Raw genomic sequence first — 25,346 nt, 5'->3', positions numbered from 1 at the left:
ATTAGGTGCAGGATTTAGCCTAAAAAACCCTTTTAAAATCCCAAAACATTCAGCTAAAATCCAGTTTAAAGTTATTTACAAGGTTAAACGCATGGAAAAGCATTTTTGTGAGTTTATTTTCGACTGAAAAGGTGAACACATGTCTCTAGGTCAGGACTCGTGAAGTGGATGAAATCGTGACTGTTGCTAGGGTCATGGCTGCTAAGCGTGAGCTAGCTAATGACTAAGGCATTTTCGCTAGCTACCACGTAGCATTTGAATATTTCATACAAACACTGACGGAACGAAAGCGGAAATTAGACAGAACTATTGAAAACAGCAACATTTTCCTCAGATGTGTTGGTAAATTGTAAAGAAAACACTCCATATGGTTAAAATTACCGTGTAATGACACTTAGCATTCACCGCTAACCTGAGTTCCACAGTAGCTACCTCAGACACAACGAACAGCTGAACAAATTAAACAACTGATTATTGATGCTTCTTATTAAAAGGTATTTATCTTCTAATATACTTTACTGTAATATGTAATATATGTTATATTTATTATGTCTATATAAGCATATAAGGAATAAAACACGACATGGCATGCCGTCGTAGGAAAATAATCAAGGATAAGGTGTTGTGGTGAAGCACCCAGTTAGCACCCAGAAGTGGATTATTCTCCTATAACACCACAACCAGAAGTGTTTTATTCCTCTTATACCACAGTGTTTTGCCAAAAACTGCTAATTTTAATTTATTAATGAACTACATGCAGTGCTTTTTAACCATTAATGGTTACATTTAATGTTGTGCAATGTCCACGAGACAAGCTGGTTCCTGTTCTCACTTACATTATAGCAGCTGTAAACAATCGTTCCTTCGCCAGCCTCTGTTAAAAAAAAGAGGCAGATTCTCATGTTATCGAGAAACCGTAAAGCGTTGACTTGTTTAGAAATGTTACAGCTTTACCTCTGATACTGTTACAAAGCTCTGACACTGGAGACTCCTTCCATAAATGTTAAATAACCGTCTCCTTACAGAAATTTCACCATGTCAATGATTATGTTTTTCTTTCTTTTTTTAAACACTTTTATACTTTAGCTTCCATTTGAACGAGTAGTTATTATAGGAACAGAATGACTGTCACGGCTGCTTTTATAGAAAATGAACCTGCACCTTCCGACCAATCAGGTTCGAGAATTCAGTGGTGACGTGCAAGTCTGCCAAAGGCCATAAATTCAGATGTGTATATATTGTTTAGCCTACATCATATTACCGTGTGAGAAAAGTTCCCCCAGTGTTATAGAGTCCCTGTGTGGGGTGTGTTATCAGTTTCTAACAGCCTGTATCATCGTTTTTCCATCGCCACTCTGGTTTTCAACAAAACTCTGTCCCTACGGCCATTTCCCCTACAGCACCGCTCTGGTCCTCTCATTTCCGGCTATTCTCCAGTCATTTCCGGTTCTATCCTGCAAAACAGGAAATGGAGCTCAGGTGTTCCGGTATAGATCAGAGCGATGGCAGGGGGAAAGGCTGCTGCCTGCTTTTAATGGTGGACACAGCACACTCTGCACACTCCTATTTATTCCCTTAACACACACACTGGGAAAATGTGTTTTCCCTTTAGATTGGTTACTGCCTAGAAAACTTTAGATCTAGATTGGAAAAATTGAGTCAGCAAGTTCATACAAGATGGAGGGGATCTTTTATTGCCATTTATCTAAAGGAATTTTTTGTAAAATATAAATACAAATGATAGCGCATGTAAATTACAAAGTTTCGACACGTCTCCAAAAACAATAGACACACAAGTCGGAAAACAAGTTACTGAAATCTCTGCCTCATTATGTACAACTTCGACTGTGTCCTGTTTCCTAACAAAGCTTCAATATTAGTATCTTACACTTATCTTTAATATTTACCCCCGAAAAGCCACATTTAAAATATCTTAAATTTTTTTTTGTAATCATAAATAAGAGACCAAAAAAAAAACAAAAAACAAAAAAAAAAAACAAAACAAAAAAAAAAGCTCACAAAGCTGACTAGCCTACAAAACTGTGTCTGCTAGTTAGGACCAAAAAACAAACAAACAAAACAAAACAAAACAAAACAAAACAAAAAAACGCTCCAAACTCAAACTTTGCTGAAATTGTCCCGGGAGGACAAACAAACGAGGGAACTCCATCAAGAAGTGCACTAGTTTAAGTCACAAACTACCGCACACACAGTTGTACGCTAGTCTCCCGCAGATTAGCGGTTAGAATTCAACGGAAAAAAACTTCATATATATATTTATATTTAGATCTATATATATAATCACAAATAAAATACAGCGATTGTATATTTATATATGTATATTTTTATAAAACATCTCAAACAAAAGTTCTTCTCTATGACTGAGTCTGTTTCTCCACGTAGCTGGGAGAGTAATCCACGTCCGAGATTCGTCCTCTTGCGCTATGTACACTTTGTACAGGTTTTGAAAGCATTCATTTTATCTAAGGAGTTCCAAACGCCTCCGCTGGCGGAAATGTTAATCTCCTCATTGTCCGTGGTTCTGACACTCCTGGAAGAAGTCCGTGTTAGCGTGTTGTAGTGTCATGAGCGCGGCTCCCAGCGGTTGTCCAGGTACTCGAGCGAGGAGCCGAGCAGTGCAGCGAGCTCGGCGCTGATCTCCACTAGGTCTAGCAGCTCCTTGCTGTCAGGCAGGAAGCCGTCAAGTTCCTCGGGGCACGAGAAGAGCGGGCTGAGCGACACCTGCTTGTAGAACTCGGCTTCGGCGATCGTCACCACCTCGATGTGCGAGAAGGTGGAGCGGAAGGTGCGAGCCGACATCTTCAGGCGCTTCAGCACGTCAGAGAGCAGCAGCCAGTTTCTGGGCCTGAGGGGGAAAAAAAAAAAGTGAGAACTTTAGAAATGTGGTGGAGAAGACTGATAGAAGACTTCTGTTACGTCCAAGATTTCAAATTCTTTCTGTACATCAATTTCCAATACTTCAGAACTTCAGAAGCTAGAACGATATAAAGGTGACCATATATATATGATAAAAAAAAAAATCTAACTTATTGTAAGTGTGATGCCACAAAAAAAATTCTAGATGTGAAAAGCAAGCTAGCTAGCTAGCAGAGTCAACCACCAAACACAGCGTAGCAAGTATGGATGCTAATTACGAAGAACATAACGATATGTTGCTACTGCAGTATACACTCAATCGGAAATTTTAATTTGTTACTGCTGATAACATTAAGCTACACTTGTATTGATGATGTCACGACAGTAAAAATATTTTCATGAATGAGATGCGAAAATCGTAGGAATCATTATTTCCAAGCGAAATGAACTATTGCGAAGGGATGCCTTGTGTTCCCGCCCTCATTCCAAGTGAATTAGCTTTTCCACCAGGTAAAGTTTATTATTGTTTACGTCACGTCGGAATTACGCAAATTACGAGATGATGACTTTGAGGTTCTACTTAACTTTGTACTTGGAAAATGATTCTATGGGAAAGCAAACGACAGCAAAATGGACACTTTTGTGTTGGTGATAGCGATCAGTTAGCTAGCTAAATTTGTAGCTAGACTACGTTATACTGTATAACATGTTGTGAGGTCATCTTAAGAGAATGTGTGCGAGATGCTTGGAGTTAAATCCTAACTAACTGGAAGCCGCTGATGTCGCTTCAGTCCCTGTCGCGATTTTTCGGTAAATTCAGGAAGACGGAGAAGACATGTTTGAGAGTTGTGTTACGCTTTCTTACAAAAGGGAAAGGTAAAACGACTGTAATTCAGACATGACAGGAATGCGCTGTTACGTAAGCTCAGTCATGTAATGCGTCTGTTTTTAAAAATGATAAATTCAGTGAAGAAACTGTTAGAATAAACTCTCGCGGTGCAGCGCTGGTGTTAGACAGCGTTCGTTGTAGACAAGAGCGCAGTGTTAGATCGAAAGCTACGATGCTGCAGAGACGTTCTGCTCTAAAGCTGCTCTGGCTGGAGGAAAGCTGGTGGGTGGATTCTGCTTTTTTCATTCCTTCCGTAGCAAGAGTGTGTTTTCGCATCCGACGTCAAAACCAAGTTTATGCAGATGTTCTCTGTCTCACAGGCGCACACAAAAACACACACACAAAATTACGAAAGCAGCCTCAAATGCACAAAAGATGCTTGGCCTCTCGCTCGCCCTGAAATACAATAGGTTACAGACGCACAAAAAGCCGAGACAAAGCCTGTCTGATGTGAACGCGCACACACGCGCGCACACACACACACACACACACGCGCACACACGCGCACACACACACGGGGGAGAGAGCGGTAACAGGCAGCGCTCGGTCGATGGCACTTGAGGCGGTGTGTGGGTCTTGCTGAGCGCCGGCAGGATGAATAGGGAGAGAGAGAGGGAGCGAGGGAGGGAGGAAATGCGAGGAGAGTGTGTGTGTGTGTGTGTGTGTGCGTGTGTGTGTGTGTGTGGGGCAGAGCGGAGAGGCCCCGGAGGCACAAGAGAGCCATTAATACTGCATCAGCCGGCAGCGCACAGCGCGAGCGAGAGAGAGAGCGAGAGAAGGATGGAGATAGAACGGAGACGGGGGAGGGGAAGCGAAAATTACACAGAACGACGAGCGCAGCAGCTGAGAGCGAGCTAGCGTGTGTGTGTGTGTGTGTGTGTGTGTGTCAGTAAAGCTGGGACGGAGACGGAGTGGGAGGTAATTAGCCGTGTCTGTTTAGCGGCACGTCGCTGGGATTCGAGCGTGCGGAGCCTCTCTGCCTGTCTGTCTCTTTCAGTTCTGTCTAACCGTGTCTCTCTCTCTCTCTCTCTCTCTCTCTCTCTGCCTGTCTGTCTCTTTCAGTTCTGTCTAACCGTGTCTCTCTCTCTCTCTCTCTCTCTCTCTCTCTGCCTGTCTGTCTCTTTCAGTTCTGTCTAACCGTGTCTCTCTCTCTCTCTGCCTGTCTGTCTCTTTCAGTTCTGTCTAACCGTGTCTCTCTCTCTCTCTCTCTCTCTCTCTCTCTCTCTCTGCCTGTCTGTCTCTTTCAGTTCTGTCTAACCGTGTCTCTCTCTCTCTCTCTCTCTCTGCCTGTCTGTCTCTTTCAGTTCTGTCTAACCGTGTCTCTCTCTCTCTCTCTGCCTGTCTCTCTCTTTCTGTTCTGTCTACCAGTCAGTCAGAGTCTCTCTCTCTCTCTCTCTCTCTCTGCCTTTCTGTCTTGCTCAGGCCATCTCTTTTCCATGTTTCTCAGCCTGTCTCTTTCAGTTCTGTCTTTCTAGCTCTGTCTCTGTGTATCACTTTCTCTCTCTCTCTGCATGTGTCTCTCTTTCTCCATCTCTCTGGCAGTCTCACTCTCTGTCTCTCCACGTGTCTCTCGTTCTCGGTGTCTCTCTCTGCATCTCTTTTTCCATATGTCCCTGTCCCACTTTCTCAGCCCATCTCTTTCAGGTGTCTCTCTGTGTCTCGCAGGATGCCTTTCTGAATTTTTCTCTGTGTGCCTACATGCGTCTCTTTGGCTGTCTCTCTATTTATTTCTCTTTCTCTGTGTCTCTCTTTCAGTTCTGCATCTCTCTATTTGCCTCTCATTCTCACTTTCTCCCCCCCTCCTCTCTCTCGCTCTCTCTCTCTCGCAGACAGGCCGTTCTGTCTGTCGCTATCTCTTTCAGACACTTTCTCTACCTCTTTCTTTCCATCTTATCTTCTTTCAGTCTCCCCTTCCTGTCTGTCTCTTTCAGTTCTGTTTCAGTTCACTCGTTCTCTCTCAGCTCATCTCTTTTTTCACTCGTCTGTCACCTCTGGGCTCTCTGTCTCTTGTTCCGTCACTCCTTTACACTCTTCTTTTTTTGTATTTCAGTCTGTTGCTTTTTCAGTCCTCCTTCTGTGTATGTTGCATCTTTCTTTCTTCCGCCTTCAGTCCATGTTTTTTTGTCTGTCTCTTTCTCTCTTTCCATCAACCTGTCTTTTTTGATCTCTTTCTAGATCTCTCTGTATCTGTTTCAGTTTGTGTTTTTCCGTCTTCCGCTCTCCCCCGTGTCTCGTTCAGTCTGAATGCTAACGCCAATCCAACAGTGTACCGTACTTCCTCTCTCCCACGTTCTGCTCCAAGTTCTTTTACGCTACACATAGCAGGGGCGTTGCCATGTTCTGGAAAAGTCACCACTCTGTGGCAATGTTTACTGAACAAATCAATCAAAGCGACTGCCAGATTCTCCATTACACTGACTAATGACGATCTGATTGCTCAGGAATGTCTAGCTAACCGTAACTAGCCACAAGAAGTGTGACCTGAGATGTAGGAAGTTTGACAGCAAGGACACGTCGATAACAGGCCGAGTTCATTTGCGTAGTTTTGTCTAGTTTCCATTGCCATTCTATCATTGTTTATATGAACGATTTAAAGGTTACATGATATTTAGCAAACTGATAGTCTCAATCATTAGCTATCTTATGCTTAGCAACTGTAATTCCCAGTTGCCTAGCAACAGTCTGACTCCTCATAGTTCGTGATAGTTTTGCCTTGTTTCCAACATTATAGTGTCTTTTATGCTGTCGGTATGAAAACCCAAATATAAATCGTTTGCCTCAGTCGTTACCTAGCTTAAGCTTGCCGTACATATTTTTAGTTTCCTAGCAACAGCTTAGCTTTAACTGTTTAAACAGAGAGTGTATTGTCCGTTCACGTTCCATAAGGTTCTAGAAAGTCTACCAAGTTCCACTCCTACTGTGTTTCTTAAGTTCTGAAGTATAGCACAATGCGGGCGGAACACCAATCCAATGCAAACACACACACACACACACACACACACTCACCCTTGTGAGAGGGACACCTGGATGTTGTAGCAGGGGAGCAGCGGTCGGTCAGAGAACTCAAACTCAAACACGTCCCTCTGCTCCTCCTCATCGTCCTCCTCCGGACCAGGAGGGTCGGCCAGGACGTCAAACGCTGCAGCGTCCTCAGCAGGCTCTGAGAGAGAGACAATATAAGTAATGTTCATGGATATAACATGGTACATTGAATCATCAATGTTCAAGAACATATTCATGAATACTTCATGCATATGCAAATCCAAAACAGAGTTATGTTCATATAATTGAGCCAGTGCGCTGTCAGACCCGGTAAAGGAAGTGAAAGAGGCGTGGCCTCTGTGCTTGTGTCACTGTACAGGTGATAAAGGAGGTGTGGCCTTTAGGCTAATCATTCTCAGAAAGAGGCGTGGCCTCTGTGCCTATCAGCCTCGGTACAGGTGGCGAAGGAGGCGTGGCCTGTGTGTGAACGTGGTGTGTGTAAAAGGAGGTGACTGAGGAGTAGCCTCTGTGCCCGTCGATCTCTCTACAGGTGGTTATGGAGGCGTGGCCTATATGCTGATCACTGCCAGTCAAGTAGGTGTGGCCTGTTAATACTCGAGTCATTATTTAATTTCTATAAAATTTTGCACATGATCCAGTGCTGCACAAACAGATTTCAGTTTTATTGTGCTGACTCAGCTGCTATAAATGTATTTTTATAGTATTTTATTGTTCAGTCACCTGATATTCACACATATTCAAATCCTCTTTACACACACACATGAACACTCACACAGTAAAAGACCTTGGCCTTGAATAGCTGCACCCATGTGACGTGAATAAAGCTCTGTGTGTGTGTGTGTGTGTGCGTGTGTGATAGGGCAGCGGTACAAAGCCTCATTTGTTTAGAGGGCTCGCACTGTTATCAGCTGCTCCCTCCCCCACTCAGCTCTCCGCTCGCCGTGCCTCCCTCCCCCTCGCTCGCAAACTTTATTACCGCTCCCTCCATCTCACGCCTCTCCAAACGAGAGCGGCAACTGAGAGAAGCTTCCTGTCGATTTCCTTCATCTCGGGTCGTCCTTGATTAAAAAATAAGGACACTTCAGAACCATTTCATCTCGTTGTGTGTGCGCTACGCTTTTCTAGGTGGTTTTCGAACTGGGAACCTTCTACTGATTGATCCACATGCTTCACTGTCCCGGGTTGCACCAATCCACAATTACAGTTCACCGTGTATAGTAGGCTATGCTAGGTTCACTTCTTATACTCACTAGGTTAGCTTTTTGTACTCGCTACGTTTCACTTACTAACTTGCTCTGATTTTGATAACGCTGTTCACTTGTGATTGGTCAGAGTGAAACTTACACAAGGTTAGCCCCACCCACTTTATCCTGAACAAATTCTGATGTTCATGTAGATTCAGACTTTATGGTGCAGATTGTAACCACAAGACCAACATTAACCTCATTAAACTACGAGCATGCATTTATGTTTATGGGGCAAAATGGTAAACTAGCTAGCTAATATTAGCTGCTCACGGAACCAACGCGTTCCCATCCCACGTGAAATGACATCCGGACCGCTAGAGGCATGACAGCTACTTTTGTTCTTGATTTTTTTTGAGACGTTACTGCAAACGCTGAACGATTTGGTATTTTTCTCTGTCTTGAACAACTTGCGACACCATGTTTCACTTCGAAAATTTTGCAACACTGCTACTATGAAAAGTCGCCCACACGTGTGCTTCGTCTCACGTGACCTACCCACCAGGAAGTGACACCTCCTGTCGACTACGGAAAATATCGCCGGCGCTCGCTCGATGGGCCACTCTTTCTCACTGTGCTCTCTCTCTCTCTCTCTCTCTCTGTCTCGCTCGCTCGCTCACGCAGGTGTTGTTGTCGTGAGAGCTTCCTGAACATTCCGCTCCACCGCTCTCTCCCAGAGGACGCCCCCCCCACCCCCCACTTCCTCTCTCCCTCCCTTCCTCTGTCCTTCACTCGCTCCCTCTCTTCCGCCCCTTCTCTCTCTCTCTCTCTCTCTCTCTCACTTGCTTTTCCGGAGTCCTTCTCACGTCGCTCGCGCTACGCCGGCTCCTATTAACGCTGCCTTCCATTAAGCTGCACTGCACGATGAGAGAGTGTGTGTGTGTGTGTGTGTGTGTGTGAAAGCTCTTCACTCTTTCCAGTGCGTGTTGGCTTCAGCGCAAAGCCTCAAAGCGAACGAGGGGAAAATCAGACCCCCCCCTTTTTCTCTTTCAGTCTCTCTCTGTTTTATAGTCAGGGTTTTTCCGAGGCGGCGCTTTAGCAGAGAGAGGCTCCCAAAAATAGCCGTCTGTCTGTCTGTCTGTCTCTCTCTCTCTCTCTCTCCATCTGTCTCTATGCCTATCTCTCTCCAGCCATGACTGATCCCTAGTCTCTGTCTCATTTTCTCAAATATTCCAGGAATTCCCAAAAGTGTTTGGCAGCGTTGCGCCTGTTTGAGACCAACTGAAGAGCTGACAACCCCACACCCCCGAACACACACACACACAGGTCACTGACACATGGCAGCCTGAGAAGTTTTTTTTTTTTTTTTTTTTTTTTTTTTAAATGTACCCCCGTGTGCATGTTTTGGGGGGAAAAGGACAGCAAGTTCTGTTTTATTGGAGAGACAGACAGAGAGACAGACAGAGAGACAGACAGAGAGACAGACAGGCAGAGCGAGATGATGAAAGCAGACGCACTTCTGTTTTCACTTCCTGTCTCTCGGACAGATGAGGAAGACTCAGACTTGCCCTTGGGCTGCGTCTGTCCCTCTCAGTGATTCTGCTCACGCTCGTGTGCGTGTGTGTGTGTGTGTGTGTGTGTGTGTGTGTGTGTGTGTGTGTGAGAGAGAGAGAGAGAGAGAGAGAGAGAGAGAGAGAGAGGGAGGGAGGACGAGAAAATCAGCACTCACCACACACAGCGCTGCCGTAAAACTCCCAGTACACGCCGGGGTCGTCGTCCTCTCGGCCCTGCAGGTCTGCAAAGTAGTCTGGAGGGACAGAGACACAGATTAGAGACGATTAGAGATGACAGAAAGTAGACGCCACTCGCTCCGACTTTTCCTGCCAGCGCGGACATTAAAACCTCTCACGGTAAACTCTGTCCACTCGGCGGCCATGTTGCTGACCCTCAAAAGACCAGACCTCAAAATCAGAACCGCAAACCTGAACCTGACGTTTTAAATCACGGACGTTACAGTTACAGCCCGAAAAACAACGCCAGAAATAATTTGTGGCTGAAATATCAGAGGTTTTTAGCACGTATTTCCATAAGAAGGGTGGAAAGGTGGACGGTAACCGTCATCGTCAGACCAGAGAGTGGATCGAATGCTAAATGACTTCTTATTCTCTATATACGTGCACTACGTAGGGTGTACAAGCTATTTTGTCATACCCTATATACCGGTTTCACAGCTAGCTAAAAATCAGCGAAGTGACAGTAACGCTAGATAGTTGAGGAAATGTAAATTTATGCACGAAATATGAATTGCGTACTGTATTTATTTATTTACTGTTTATCTACCGATTTTTATAAAGTAACACAACTAATGTGAGCTCACAGTTTTAACTCACTAGTCGGTCTTACATAGCTATTTAGCTAGCTAGCTATTTTAGTCAGTGACCAGTAATCTAGTTGTGTTCAGCAACACAAAATTAGCTATTGCTAGTGTAGGATCCTTCATTAAATGGCAAACTCGTGAGTGACTGCAAATAAACATAATTAAAAATTTTTAGAAGTTATGATCTTCGAAGATTTCGAAGACCCTGCTGATCACCGGAGGTCCTTTTCTTCGGTTAAAATGACACTCAAGGAGACAGAGAACTTCAAAGGATGTGGCTACTAGAGCGACCGATCCGAAACGTTCTCACAGTTTGTGAGCATTCGTTAAGCGAGGGAGAGTGAGACAAAGAGACAGATAGGTAGATAGTGAGAGAGACACAGAGAGACAGAAGGAGAGAGAGAAAGAGTAAGCAGTAGACAGATAAAGAGGGACAGATAGGGAGGGAGAGAGACAGAGACAAATAGGTAGACAGAGAGAGAGAAGGACAGATAAGTAGATAGAGGGAGAAACAGAAAGACTTAAGTAAATAGATAGAGAGATAGAAAGACAGGGAAAGAGACAAAAAGAGAGAAAGACTGAAAGAGAGAGAGAGAGAGAGAGAGAGCGACACAGACCAGGAGAGCGAGGCTTTAAATGGCAGACGGGGTGGAGGGGGACGTTTTAAATGCTAAGTAGGAAGAAGTGATTAGAGAGCGAGAGAGCGAGAGAGAGAGAGAGAGAGAGCGCGCTCTGATTGCTTTGCCTCAAAGGGCTCGGTGCAGCTCCACGTGACTAAGAAGGCGCACACACACTCGCGCACACACATTCGCGCGCACACACTCGCGCGCACACACTCGCGCGCACACACTCGCGTGGAGCACGGTTGAATGCGTGGAGGGCTCAGTGGAGGGCTCATCTCCCACTGAGAGCCCTTCACCTCACACACACACCTGAATGTGTGCTCCAGCTCTAAACTAGCCATCTCGCTAGTCGTGTTTTTAATGTGTGTGTGTGTGTGTGTGTGTGTGTGTGTGTGTGTGTGTGTGTGTCTAACCAGCTAGCTGTGTGTGTTTAGCTAACATGCTGTTTAGGCAAATTAACACGAAACTCATGCAAACTCGTGGGCTTCAAACAGTTTTCCTGGTTTTAATCATTCAAAACTATTTTCCAGTTTAATCATACACGAGTATGACGAGTGTGTGAGAAAGCAGTGTGAGCACCATGTGATAGATTTCAGCCAATGAAACGGCATCTAAGACCACTGCACGCTTCACATCATATACTAATATCAAGCCAAAGCTCTGTAGAGTGTGTGCGTGTGTGTGTGTGTGTGTCTCTGTGTGTGTGTGCATGTCTGTTTTCAGAAGTTAGTTCCCTTCAGGTTTTGAGTAAAAAAAAAAATCCCCAAACCCATTTGAGATTAACACACACACACACACGTAAAACCTTGTAGAGTGACACCATGTTCCGGCGCAGATAACGACAGGAGGCCAGATTACTGCTCAGCCAAACCAACCAGACACACACACACACACACACACACACACACACACACACACACACACACACAAACAATTCCCAGATAACACAATCAGAAGCAAACACACAAACACACACACAGATGGTTCGCTAAAATGGCTCCTTTGGGGAAACACTCAGCTTTCCCAAATACCACCATGAGAGAAACACACACACACACACACACACACGCACACACACACACACACACACACACACATAGACAGAATATACACAGCTGTTCCAAATAACACACACCCAAGCACACATGGTTTTCCCAAATAATGCAATCGGCAACACACACGCGCACACACACGAGTCATAGTTTTCTGGAATTATCCGTTTGCCTAAATAACAACACTGAAGCAGTGAACGCACATTTTTTATTTTATTTTTTTTAATTTAAGCTAAGGTTCTAAATGTACAAATATTTAAGCTAAGCTATTGTTCTGACAGGCAGCAGTTGCTTAGTAACCACCTCCTACGAAGCCACACCCAGGAAAGAGGGATAAAAAGGAGGAAGAGAGAGAGAGAGGGAGAGAGGGAGAGAGAGGAAGGTACTGACCGGAGAGGAAGGTCTCCATGACGTCGCTGTGCGTCATCTTGAGCAGGCCGCGGCCCGAATACGTGGCGAGCGTTGGATCGGCGCCGTACGACAACAAGAGCCTCACAACGTCCAGGTGATCGTTCTCCACTGCGTCGTGTAGAGGCCTGTGCAACACACACACACACACGGTTCATTTAACAAGTCTCACTAGAGAACCCCACACATGAACGTGACTCACATGTCCCAGTTTCATATGATAGCGGGATCACAAAATGATTAAATATTAATAAAACAAAAGCATAAAATCATACATGTAAATAATGTAATAAAAATGATAATGTAAAAAATGTTAAAAAAGCATCCTGGAATTTAAAACCAATGTAAAATAATACAAATAAAATTTGTTTTTATTGACACAATGTCATATGCTGACAACGATTTTTTTTTCCAGTTTTAAGTAAAAAAATATTGAATTAAAAACAAAATTGAAAAAATAAAAACAATACATGAAAAAATACAAATAAAAAACAATGATCTGTGATTAATTTGAATCAATATATTTAAATAAATTCTAGCTAACAGATATTTGTGTGTGTATATATGCACACACATTTTATATATATATATATATTTAATACATATAAGCAGTTAAATAATTTGATTTTAAAGAACATATTTATTATCAGGCAGGCAATATTCAGAACACCAGAATGAAATAAACAATACTAAATATTAAACAAGTTTTCCCGCAATATTTCTCAATCGTGTTAAATCAGAATAAACCGACGATATTTCCAGATCGTCATGTCGCCAAATTCACATTACAACGCGACCGTAATTACGGTCATTAATTGTCGGCGTGCTTTATCGTACGGCTGTAAACAGCACCGTGGCTAATTAGTGCGGTGTTTTTTAGCACGACTGTGAAGTGTTAAAAGTTAAACGTGAAGCGATGTGAAGACTGACCCGTCTGTCCTGATCGATCTCGCGCTCTCTAATTATCCGACGCTCACACACACCCTGTTATTACTCACCGTGTAATTACACGCTCCGGGTATGTGTGTGTATGTGTGTGTGTGTGTGTACGCGTGCGTGAGCGCATGTGGGTTGTGTAATTAACGCTGGAGTTACACACTCAGAAACACACACCCACAAAACAGAAAAGGAATTCCAGTATTCAACAAGGCACGTGAGTACTAGTTTGTACCATATATAGTTTATAGACTAGTCATAACTGTGTTAAAACTCTTCTGGAAAATTTATTTCCCTCAACGTTTCTCAATATGGCGGAACAAACGAAAGTCAATGCTAAGTATCATTTCTGTGTAATTTTACTGAAAGGAAGTGTTTTCTCAGTAATTTTCTAACACATCTGAGGTAAAAGTTGATGTTCTAGATGGTTTTGTATCCTTTACACTTTCACTGAGTCTTTACTGTCCATAAAAAACACACAGCTAGCTGGAAACTAGCTTAAGCATGGCTCCGTATTTCCCAGTTGCCTAGCAACAGCATTCTCACAACTTTAACCAGAACAGCAAATGTTTTCTTGGTAATTTTCCAACACATTTGCGGTAAATGTTGACATTCTGGATGGTTTTATATCGTTTCTATTGTCACTGGGTCTTGATTGTTCATTTAAAAAAACAAAAAAACAAAAACCACACAGCTACCTGTTAAATAGCTTAACCTTGGCTCCATATTTCCCAGTTGCCTAGCAACAGTTTTTTCACAACTTTATCCAGAACAGTGAGTCAGCTGTGAGTGTTACTTCCCATGTCGAAAGCCTGAATTCATGACTCACTTAAAGTGTGACTGAATAAATGTGTGAGAGAGTAAGATGTGCGTGCGTGTGTGTGTGCGTGTGTGTGTGTGTGCGCGTGTGTGTATGTGTGTGTGTGTGTGTGTACCTAGTGCCGTCTTGCGCGCTGCAGTTGATGTCGGCTCCGTGCTCCAGCAGGTGCTGCACGATGTTGATCCAGCCACGGGCGCACGCTTCATGCAGTGCGCAGTAACCGGCGTTGTCACGGTGATTCACATCACACACTTTATTCTCCAAACAGTACAGCACTACCTCCTGTGCAAAGAGAGGGGGCGGGGCCAAGAGAGAGTTTGTGTTACAGACAAATCGAGACCACGTTAACTACGTAGTTAATGCGCTGTCTAGGAAGCACACCCTTTTGTGGTTCATGTCTGAAAGCACAGTAGAGAAGATTCCTGAAATCCCAGAATGCACTGCAATTGCTAAATGCAAACCCACGTTCACACTAGTGAGCGTATTTTCTACGTATGGACGTGACACAAATGCAATTTTGGTGTCATTTGAAATGAGATTTTCTGGATTCTATGCAAATGAGGTATGACGTGGTAAAGAGACAAATCCAAATGACCGGTTCGAATGATTCCTCGGACCAATCCTGTGGCACGTGTGGTCCGACGTTTCTAGCTACAGCTAGCTAATCTGCCAACAAAGCTAGTACAAAATCTAGAACGTAACACAAACTGATTTTCACGGTGATTAGTGCGTTATTTAATTCGTGTTTAACTAGTTTAACTAGCTTTAGAAGCAATACATAGCTACTACTATTTCTGATCGGAACAGGAGCAGGCTACAACCGACAAAAAAACAAACTACAAAATACACCAGGGACTTGTCACTTGTTAGTGTGAACGTTGCGGACTGATGATGGGGTTCATCATGTGACCGTACAGTCAAAGAAATGTTAGCGTACAACGCCATCCTTTACTAGTGCGCTACGTAGTGCCCTTGAATTTTGAACGTAAGGGACAGGGGAATAGGGAGCGAAAATAATGAAACACAGCATAAAGGAAAAGTGGACACACAGGACTCTGCAAGCTGCAGCTCCCCTTTCAATAAAACCGGACCTTTTAATATAAGTTATTTTCATTGGGGAGCAGTTACAGCAAGCTGACTGGGGAGCTGAGCTGTCAATCACAGTTCAGGGGGCGTGGCCTATTGGTGTGAGAAGACTTGTGGGATAACACGGATTTCACAGAACTGCTGACTTGTTTTGGAAGGCTGTATGTGTATACATACACACACACACACACACACACATACACACACACTCTTCTCCCAAGTGATACACCCCCTCCCCCTGCTCACCCGCTTACTCGGTTTCCAGGATACGGCATGTTGTGTGCATGTGCTCCGAAACAAGACGAGCGTACAGGCGCCACTAATGAAGCCCGACTGCACGCACGCACAACTTACGCTACCACTATTGCAAGCCCGGACACACACACACACACACACACACTCAAAAACATACCAGATTAAAAACACACACACAAGCAATTAGCAACACAGTGATGTCGGCGTGTTTTTCATTTCCTTTCTAATTTCTACCGAAAGGCAGATTTCTGCACCGGCATGGAAATTTTCTCTCTCTCTCTCTCTCACACACACACACACACACTTACACACACACTCCCACACGTGGTGCGTTGGCAGCCTGAGGAGCCCAGCGATGCATTATACAGACAATAAAGCTGCATTTAACACCCCAGAGAGAGAGAGAGAGAGAGAGAGAGAGAGAGAGAGACGGATAGAGAGAAAGGGACGAAGAAGGAGAAAAGTAGTGGTGGAATGCAGTAAAGGCATGAGACCCCCTCCAACACACACACACACACACACGCACACACACACACACACACACAAAACCAATCCTCCTCCACTTTTAATCTCCCTCAATAAACACAGCTTCAGGCGAGGGATCGCAATCAACACATCACTCATTTTCTCTCTCTCTCTCTCTCTCTCTCTCTCTCACTGACTCACTCACTCACTCACACACACACACACACACACACACACACACACACACACACGAACTAGCACAGCCGGACACATCCCACACTTTAGCCTAAGTGGAAGCCGGAGGGGACAAGAGACAGAGAAAAAAATCTAAAACGCAGATAAAAAGATATGAGGAAAACTGAGAGAGACCAAGACAGAGAGAAAAGAGAAAAGAGACAGAGAGACAGAGAGAAAGAGAGAGAGAGAGACAGAGACAGAGAGAGGCTGGTGGAACAGAGCACACTGCTCTGACGAACGTTCTAAATTTACACACACACACACACACACACACACACACACAAAGCTCGGGAACAAAAACAACAGGCCCGGGGCGATGCAGACGGATGTCACAGCGGCTCAGGAAGCACGAGGGAAGTGGAGGGTCGAGCGAGAGAGAGAGAGAGAGAGAGAGAGAGAGAAAGAGAGAGAGAGAGAGAGGACGGAAGAAAAACAAAGACGGCGGAACAATGAGAATGAGAGAGAGAGACAGAGAAAGAGAGGGAGAGAAAAGATAGAGGAGGGAGAGAGAGAGAGAGAGGGAGAAAAGATAGAGGAGGGAGAGAGAGAGAGCGAGAAAGGGGAAAAGAGAGAGAAAGGAGGAGAGAGAGAGGAAGAGAAAGGGAGAGAAAGGAGAGAGAGAGGGAGAGAGAGAGAGGGAGAAAAGATAGAGGAGGGAGAGAGAGTGAGCGAGAAAGGGGAAAAGAGAGAGAAAGGAGGAGAGAGAGAGGAAGAGAAAGGGAGAGAAAGGAGAGAGAGAGGGAGAAAAGATAGAGGAGGGAGAGAGAGTGAGCGAGAAAGGGGAAAAGAGAGAGAAAGGAGGAGAGAGAGAGGAAGAGAAAGGGAGAGAAAGGAGAGAGAGAGGGAGAAAAGATAGAGGAGGGAGAGAGAGTGAGCGAGAAAGGGGAAAAGAGAGAGAAAGGAGAGAGAGAGAGGAAGAGAAAGGGAGAGAAAGGAGAGAGAGAGAGGAAGAGAAAGGGAGAGAAAGGAGAGAGAGAGAGGAAGAGAAAGGGAGAGAAAGGAGAGAGAGAGAGGAAGAGAAAGGGAGAGAAAGGAGAGAGAGAGCACTCTGAAGCACTCATGATGTACAACTTATGATGTTTAATTAATAAAAATTGTAATGGCTGGCAAACTGGTGTGGTGTAAGAGGAATAAAACACTTGGGGACACGCGGTTTTAGGAAACTAATCGTTTCATCACACCACTCTGTCACTCGGCGTTTTGCTCTAACGGCACATCCTGAAGAGTTTTATTTCTCTTATACTACAGCGATTTGGCGACAGTTACAAATTTTGTTTTTATTAAAGAACAACGCATCATAGTTTTTATCCATTTGTAGTTACACTTAACATTGTGGAACATCCATAAAACAAGTTCTCACTTACGTTATAGCAGCTATAAACAGTCGTTCCCTCACCAACTAAAAAACCCTGCAGCTCGTCATGTTACGAATAAACCGTAAACTCCTGTCAGGAAGAGTTACAGCTTTACCTCTGACACTGGAGACTCCTTCCCTAAATATTCTCTTACAGAGAACTTCATCGGATCATACAATTTATTATTATTATTGTTATTATTATTATTACTATTACCTCTTTAATAGTTAGTGTCGTATGGCCGAGCACAATGATTCCTTCTGACAACTTGTCAATCAAAACAACAAAAAAACTTGGCACGTGACTTTTTGGCGCGCGCTGCTCCGGTAAAAGAGCAGTACTTTTGTCTAGGCGTGATCAAAAGAGTTTCATATCATTTTTCTGGTTTAATGATATTTACTGGTGCTGGTGGTTGCTGGTTAAAAAAAAGTCCAGCTCGCTTTGATGCAATCTCAAAAAAAAAACAAAAAAAAAAAAAGAGAGAAAAGAGAAGCACGCGAGCGCAATAGCACGCGCTGAAATGCGTAGCCTACACGCGCACACCGGTTTCTTTCCTTTTCTTTCTTTCTTTTTTTTTTTTAAACAGACCGCACCGATTTTTCCACTCGAGCTCAAACCCTGCGGAGTGCATCCGGAATAAATCAGACATGAGCCCAGACCGCTATTTCTCTCTCTCTCTCTCCCTCTCTCTCCCACCACACACAGACGGATTGCCTGGAGGAGAATCACGCTGCGAGCGATTTGTTTTGGAAGCGGCTGAATGAGAGAGAGAGAGAGAGAGAGAGAGAGAGAGAGGAGGAAAAGAGGAAAAATGGAGCGAGGGAGGGAAAAAAAAAGAGCTCGTGCGAAAGCGTTGGCTGGCTGCGTAATGTTTCCGTGTTTACTGCTGCTCTTAGGTGTGTGCGCGCGCTGCTCAACCACACACACACACACACACGCACGCACACGCACAGAGAGGGCCGAGCGGCGTGTTGAAAGGCTCGAGCGCGCAGCCTTGTCATATTTCAAAGCGGCGGCAGCGCCACACAGCCGCTTGTGGCTTCACACACACACACACACACACACACACACACACAGCGCGTTGAAGAGTGCTGGCAGGGCAGTCAGCTCTAGCGGCTTATCTCGCGCGCACACACACACACACACGAACGCAAGCACGCACACACACACACACACACACACACACACCGAGCGCGCGGCTTCCTGTCTAAAAGCCGAGGGGGGCGCGAGGGAGGGGCAGGAAAAAGCAAGGACTAGAAAAACAAGACACTGCCAACAGACTGAGAACACACACACACACACACACACACACACACACGTCCAGGCTGTCCTCGACCGTTAAGGCCAGCGAAAGGGCGGGCGCGCGAGCTCGAGAGAAAGATATTAAAGCTGGCGGAGAGGGATGAATACTAGACGTCACGGGATTACATTGTGTGTGTGCGTGCGTGCGTACGTGTGTGTGTGTGTGTGTGTGTGTGCGCCCCCTTTGCCCTGAGCGCTCCGCTCCTTTCTCTCGCGACTCTTTTAAAGAGTAGCGCACGCGGGGCTCTGCTCAGCTCAGCTCCGAGCGCAGCGCTGTCACCGCGCGCGCATTATAAAGGCATTAGAGCGGAATTAGAGCTCGCGCGCTCTTATGGGAAAGGACGGGAAGGGGGGGGATTGGGAAGAGGGGGGGTTTCGGAGATCACGCTCGTGCAAAGGCGTCGGAAAGATTGGCGGGAAAAGAAAGCCCAAACGGAGCTTTAAAGCCCTCGCGCCAGCCGAGGAATTTCTTCCCAAAACGGCTCTCCGTAGCTACAAGCCCGCCATGCGCGTGTCGACGTTTGTTTTTATTTATTGTTGACGTATAGCACGTGCGATCGTGTATACGTTGGTGAAGGCGTTCGAGGCCATTACCGTCCCACGCGCGCGCGTTTTTCCCCCCCACATCCCCTCCCCCCCTTTCCACCCCCCCCCCCCCCCCTCCCTCACCCCAACCGGCGGTGTTAATTAGTGCTGCGCGCGGCACGGTGAGAGCGAGAGGCGCGGCGCGCGGGCAGCTAATGGCCTAAAAACCTCGCGCATTTAGCGCCTCCGGGCCGGTGATTAATTAAAACGGAGATCAGGACGAGACCTTTAATGGCCGCGCGCCAGTCGGGGGGCGGGGAGAGAGAGAGAGAGAGAGAGAGAGAGAGAGAGAGAGAGAGCGAGCCTGAGACAGTAGACTACAAGTCAAATCCATAACGTTCGCACATACAACTGTTACCATGACAACAACGCAATAACGACTGCGTGACTGCGTAAAAACAAAACAAAATCACTTCCGTAGTGAATATTAAAATGGCTATACTGATGTATTTTGACGTATATGTTCACTACTCCATAAATCAAACAATTTTCACAACTCCATGCTGTGACGCACTGCTGGTCACGCTTCTCAAAATGGCGGAAACCCGCTAGCAGTCGATGCTAACAGTCATTACAGGGTCATTTCTACTTATAAGGAGTTTTTTCCACAGTATCCAACCATCACATCTGAGGAAAATGTTTCCCCGAAAATTCTCTGCCCCTATAAAAGACTTAACAGCTAGCTGGCTAGTCATTAGCTTCAGATTCGGTGACAATGTTCATTTTCCTAGGCACTAACTAGCCTACAAGTTAGGATACAAACACGGGTAGTGTATTAACCTACAGGCAAGTAGTCATGAGATTACTCAAAAGGCCCTTCAGCATCAGTATGATGTTGAATACATAGACTACAGTGGCTTTAGCTAAATTTAATGAGTAAGGTAGCTATTAGCTAGCTAACAAAGAATCTGAGGTGAATGGATACAGTACTTGAGAGACATGGCTTAGCAGAGCAACTGTCTTCCCCCTACACATCACCGCAATGTAATTCACCACTCAAAAAAGTAATTTAACACAACAAAAAAAGTGTGGTCTTCCCAGATCAAGTAAAGTCGATATTTATAATATCTGGAAACATCATTTATTATTTATTTTGTAAACGCTAATCAACAATAAAAAGTGAAAAATGTAGCTAAGGGCATGATAGGAAAACTGGTTGCCATCCCACTATCTCTGATAAAAAAAATTTGCTTGTAAATACTAATCAATCAATAAAAAAAACCATTCTGGTTGTTGTCCAAGTTAAACTGACTTTTTAAAAGCAGCATATTGACATGTTTGGGGTAAGCCAAGCGATGGTGGCCAGGATTTCTGCGAACTAGCTAAACATGCTAGTCAGAACACAAACACGCAGGCTGGAGCGTAGCCACATAGATGGAGGGGGACATGCAGGTTGTTATTGACAAAACTGGACATGGAGATGGTTATGCTAAGCTTGGATCTCAGGCCAGTAAAAGAAGAAAAGAAAGAAAAATAAGTGCATGTCACTGTCTTAGGCGGCAGAGTGTCCTTCACTGCTTTTCCTTCACTTTTCATTCACGGGTGGAGAGAAAGACAGGGAGAGGGACGACGAGAGAATAAAGTCGACGGTGTGCAAACAGAGAGCTGACTGGGGGAGGGCAGGCTGTCACTGGCGTGCGTGCATGTGTGTGTGTGTGTGTTATCAGAGTCTTGCATGATATAAAGGTAGACGGCTCCAGTAAACAAGCGCGGTGACACAAAGTAAACACACACATACGCAAACACACCTAAACCATACGCCTACATCAAACAGGAAGGGAAAACGGCTACACCCCGAGTGGAACGAGAGAGAGAGACAGATGGAGAAACGGAAAAATGCAACCACAAACAACCCCTCCTCTGTCCGTCACTTTCGCCCTACCGAGTCCTGCTTCAGGGAACATCACTTTCTCTCAGCTCTGCCACGTGAGGAAGGAAATGAGGGAGAGAGAGAGCGAGGACGAGAGAGCACGAAGAGCGAGTGAAACGCCTCGAGAGAGAGAAAGAGGGAGCGAGCGATCATGCGCTCGCTGCAGTAATCGCTCATTTCCTGTGCTCTGTGCCAGTCCTTTCAGCCTCGCTGCCGGAACTAATCCAGCTCGCCATTAATCTGCCTAAATCAGGCACACAACGCCAAGCGCGCAATTACACACAGCCATGGAAACGCCGCTGCAAAACGCAACATCAACCGGACACCTCAGTTTCACAGAAATGCAATTGCTACTTCACACAAAGAAAAAAAAAACAACAACAACAAAAAAACACACACAGCTAACAGCTATTTAGAAAGCTATGCTCGCCTGTCTGTGATTCGTCAGTTGTAACGTTAACAATGAATCACAACGATTCTAGCAATGACAGACTTATCGCAAAAAAGCTACGATAGCAATCGTCACATCAACTGACAAAATTACAGAAGCAAATCTAGTTAATTTTCATCATCGCTAGCCAGAAAACAAATGCTACGAACATTATTTACGATAGAAATTTACATAGACAGTTATTTACTCATTATAATACTGTAAATTGGCTAGCTGCTTTATAGCTACTTTATAGCTAGCCCTTAGTCAAAATTTTTGTTGGTAGATGCCTTGAAATTTATTCTATTTTGAATTGTAAAGCAAAGCATCTTGGGAAATATCTTGGCATTCCTCAGCTATAGAAATCTGAAACGCTAGTACAAAACTATAGAAAGAAAAGTAAATTGTTAAACAAATACAAAGCTACTTTAAAGCTATTAAATAAATGCTACACTGAAAAAAAAAAAACCAACAATTGCGAATAAACAAAATAGAGTCCGGAATAAAAAATAAAATCCGGAAATGAAAACCAAAAACATAGCTAACAGATAACAGCAAGGAAATTTCCTTTTAGCCGTAAATGTGAAAGTATAACAACGCAAAAAAAAAAAAAAAAAAAAAAATTTTAAAATTGTCTAATACGTACTATTGCTAGCTAGCTAGGTTGGCAGCCATGTTAAATTTGACAAAACTATTCAAATATTTCTAAATCTCCTAACATTCCTGATAAAATGACTAATTACTAAATTATATGTGATTGGTGTGTTTCCTGTGTAGTACGACTGTATTACTGCGCAACGGTAAATGCTACAGAAATGCACGACGAAATCCGAAGTGTCAAGAATTACGATTTCATTTTTTTTTAAAGCTTTAAGCATGATTTTGCTGTTAGTTACTCCTACTTGTAAGGATATATGTACAGCATATATAACCCAAGATCCATTTGATGCTATATTTGAGCAATGTTTAAAAAAAAAACAAAAAAAAAAACAAAACCTACTCTCTTTTTTGTATAGAAAAAGGCAGACTAAACTTCCTAGTAAGAAATTCTGCTTTATTTTAGAAATTGTTTCTCTGAGGTTGAGACTCCGAGAAGAGAACAGTGAAGGGAGGAAGGAAAGAGTTAAAGATTTTCCGGCGAGAGCGCCAGGAGAGCGCAAATCGTTTAGAGAAAGCGAGCGAGACAGAGTGTGTATGTGTGTGCGTGCGAGTGAAAGCGTGTGTGCGTGTGTGTGTGTGTGTGTGTGCGCGAAAGCGAAAAGAGAAGAGAGAGAGAGAGAGTGGGAGAGAGAGCGTGCGAGGGAGAAACGAGACAGCGAGATATAAAAAGGAAAAGGGAGGGAGAGGCCTTGCGCACGCCAGCGGAGGAGGAGGAAGGGGAACGAGCGCACAGGGTGTGTGTGTGCGCGTGTGTGTGTGTGTGCGCTAAGCGATCGCTCCGTGCCTGTCAGGGGCTCTCACATGTCACACTCCGTCTCGCGCGGAATTAATGAGATGCGAACGGGGAGAGGGAGGGAGGGGAGAGATACAGAGAGAGAGAGATACAGAGAGACAGAGAGAGAGAGAGAGAGCACAACCGATTTTGGGGGGGGGGGGGGGGGGGGGGGGGGACTACGAGAAAGGAGAAAAACACACACACACACACACACACACACACAAAGCAGCTTACCTCATAGCCCAGGCGAGCTGCTCTCTGCAGCAGCGTCTCTCCGGCGTTTTTGTTCACGATGAGTCTGCGAGCCTCAGGGGGCATCGGAGCAGGCGCAGACGTCGCCGTGGCGACAGCAGCGGGCACAGTGGTGACAGCGGCGGGCACAGGGGGGTGACGGCTTGGGCTCGTAATCTGACTTCTGAGAGCTGCGCTTCGCAACCTGCGGGCAAGAAACACACGTCTCAGGGAGGAAGTTGGTTCACACACACACACATGAGCAGTTTAAAATAAACAACACCCACGCACAAACAGTTCGAGGCACAGAGAGGTCACACACCGTGTATAAGTGTGAGTGTGTGTGTGTGTGTGTGTGTGTGTGCGCGCATGTGTGCACGTGTGTAAGTTTGTGTGTGTGTGTGTGTGTGTGTGTGTGTGTGTGTGTGTGTGTGTGTGTGTGTGTGTGGCTGACTGGAAACCACAGCTCGGCAGACGTTCCTCCATCAGCGTGCGCTCTCTGCCAGGGAAAGCTAAACAGGAAACATGCGCGCACACACACACATACACACACTCTCACGTTCGCTATCTATGGAGACCAGCAGGGCGGAAGAGAGGAGGGAGAATGGAAAATGTGTGCGTGTGTGTGTGCGTGTGTGTAAGCCAGCGGGCCAGTGAGATCATGCGAGCTGAGCAAGGCCTGGGAGTCCGCCCAGCCCAGAGGAGCAGCGCAGCAAAGCAGCTGTCAACACACACGCATGCGCGCACACACACACACACACACACACACACGGAGCACAGCGCTGTGAGGGCTGCGTTCAATATGAGCGAGAACGAGACCGCCAAATCCGCGCCTACGAACATAAAACTCACCCTCGCCGGAATAACGCAATCCTGTTGCGCTAATTCCAGACGGCGCTGTCTGGACGTGCTGAAACCGGTTCTTACATTTCAGGGAACTGCAACTGTTTTTTCCCCTTCTTAAAATACGACCTTTCCATAGCCAAGCGGAGCCGGACGACGTTCTTAGTCATAGTTAAACTAACCACTTTTTTTTTTTCCATTCTTAATCACAGAACTGAGTTATGGGGACTGTTTTGATCTCCTCATAAACTACAACTGAGCTAAAATTGTTGAGTTGCTGAGCTAAACAACAAGTAAAGTACAACGCAATGTAAAAGACAACTCAATGTAAAATGCACCGTAATGTATAAAAGATAATGGAAAGAAAAAAAGACAACACAACGTTAAATAAAATACAGCTTGAGAAAAAGACAACTCAAGTGAAAGACAACTCGCGTAAAAGCCAACTCAAGCAAAAGCCAGGTCGAGCAAAACCCAGGTCGAGTAAAATACAGCTCGCGTAAAAGCCAACTCGAGTAAAATACAGCTCGCGTAAAAGCCAACTCGAGTAAAATACAGCTCGAGCAAAAGCCAACTCGAGTAAAATACAGCTCGAGTAAAATACAGCTCAAGCAAAAGCCAACTCGAGCAAAATACAGCTCGAGCAAAAGCCAACTCGAGCAAAATACAGCTCGAGCAAAAGCCAACTCGAGTAAAATACAGCTCGAGCAAAAGCCAACTCGAGTAAAATACAGCTCGAGTAAAATACAGCTCAAGCAAAAGCCAACTCGAGCAAAATACAGCTCGAGTAAAATACAGCTCGAGTAAAAGCCAAGTCGAGTAAAATACAGCTCGAGTAAAATACAGCTCGAGTAAAAGCCAAGTCGAGTAAAATACAGCTCGAGTAAAAGCCAAGTCGAGTAAAATACAGCTCGAGTAAAATACAGCTCGAGTAAAAGCCAAGTCGAGTAAAAGCCAGCTCGAGTAAGATAACTCAAGTAAAATACAGCTTGAGTGAAATACAGCTCAAGTAAAAGACAACTCGTATAAAATACAGCTTGAGTAAAAGACAACTCAGGGAAAAGCCAGCTCGAGTAAGACAAC

At 44.8% G+C, this 25,346-nt stretch overlaps 1 protein-coding gene across 1 annotated transcript in view; it reads right to left on the bottom strand.

The window, feature by feature from the left end:
- Window positions 1–1,671: 1,671 nt before the first annotated feature.
- bcor (BCL6 corepressor) overlaps window positions 1,672–25,346 on the bottom strand; it is a 48,760-nt gene continuing 25,085 nt past the window's right edge. The window contains 7 exon segments of the mRNA XM_053229369.1: window positions 1,672–2,866; window positions 6,773–6,926; window positions 9,683–9,760; window positions 12,396–12,541; window positions 14,285–14,451; window positions 23,424–23,576; window positions 23,578–23,625. Coding sequence (XP_053085344.1) covers window positions 2,584–2,866; window positions 6,773–6,926; window positions 9,683–9,760; window positions 12,396–12,541; window positions 14,285–14,451; window positions 23,424–23,576; window positions 23,578–23,625 — 1,029 coding nt within the window. The 3' untranslated portion in view covers window positions 1,672–2,583.

The sequence above is a fragment of the Pangasianodon hypophthalmus genome, chromosome 25 (genome assembly GCF_027358585.1).
Source record: "Pangasianodon hypophthalmus isolate fPanHyp1 chromosome 25, fPanHyp1.pri, whole genome shotgun sequence".
Lineage (NCBI taxonomy): Eukaryota > Metazoa > Chordata > Actinopteri > Siluriformes > Pangasiidae > Pangasianodon > Pangasianodon hypophthalmus.
This window is presented reverse-complemented; position numbering and strand designations above follow the sequence as displayed.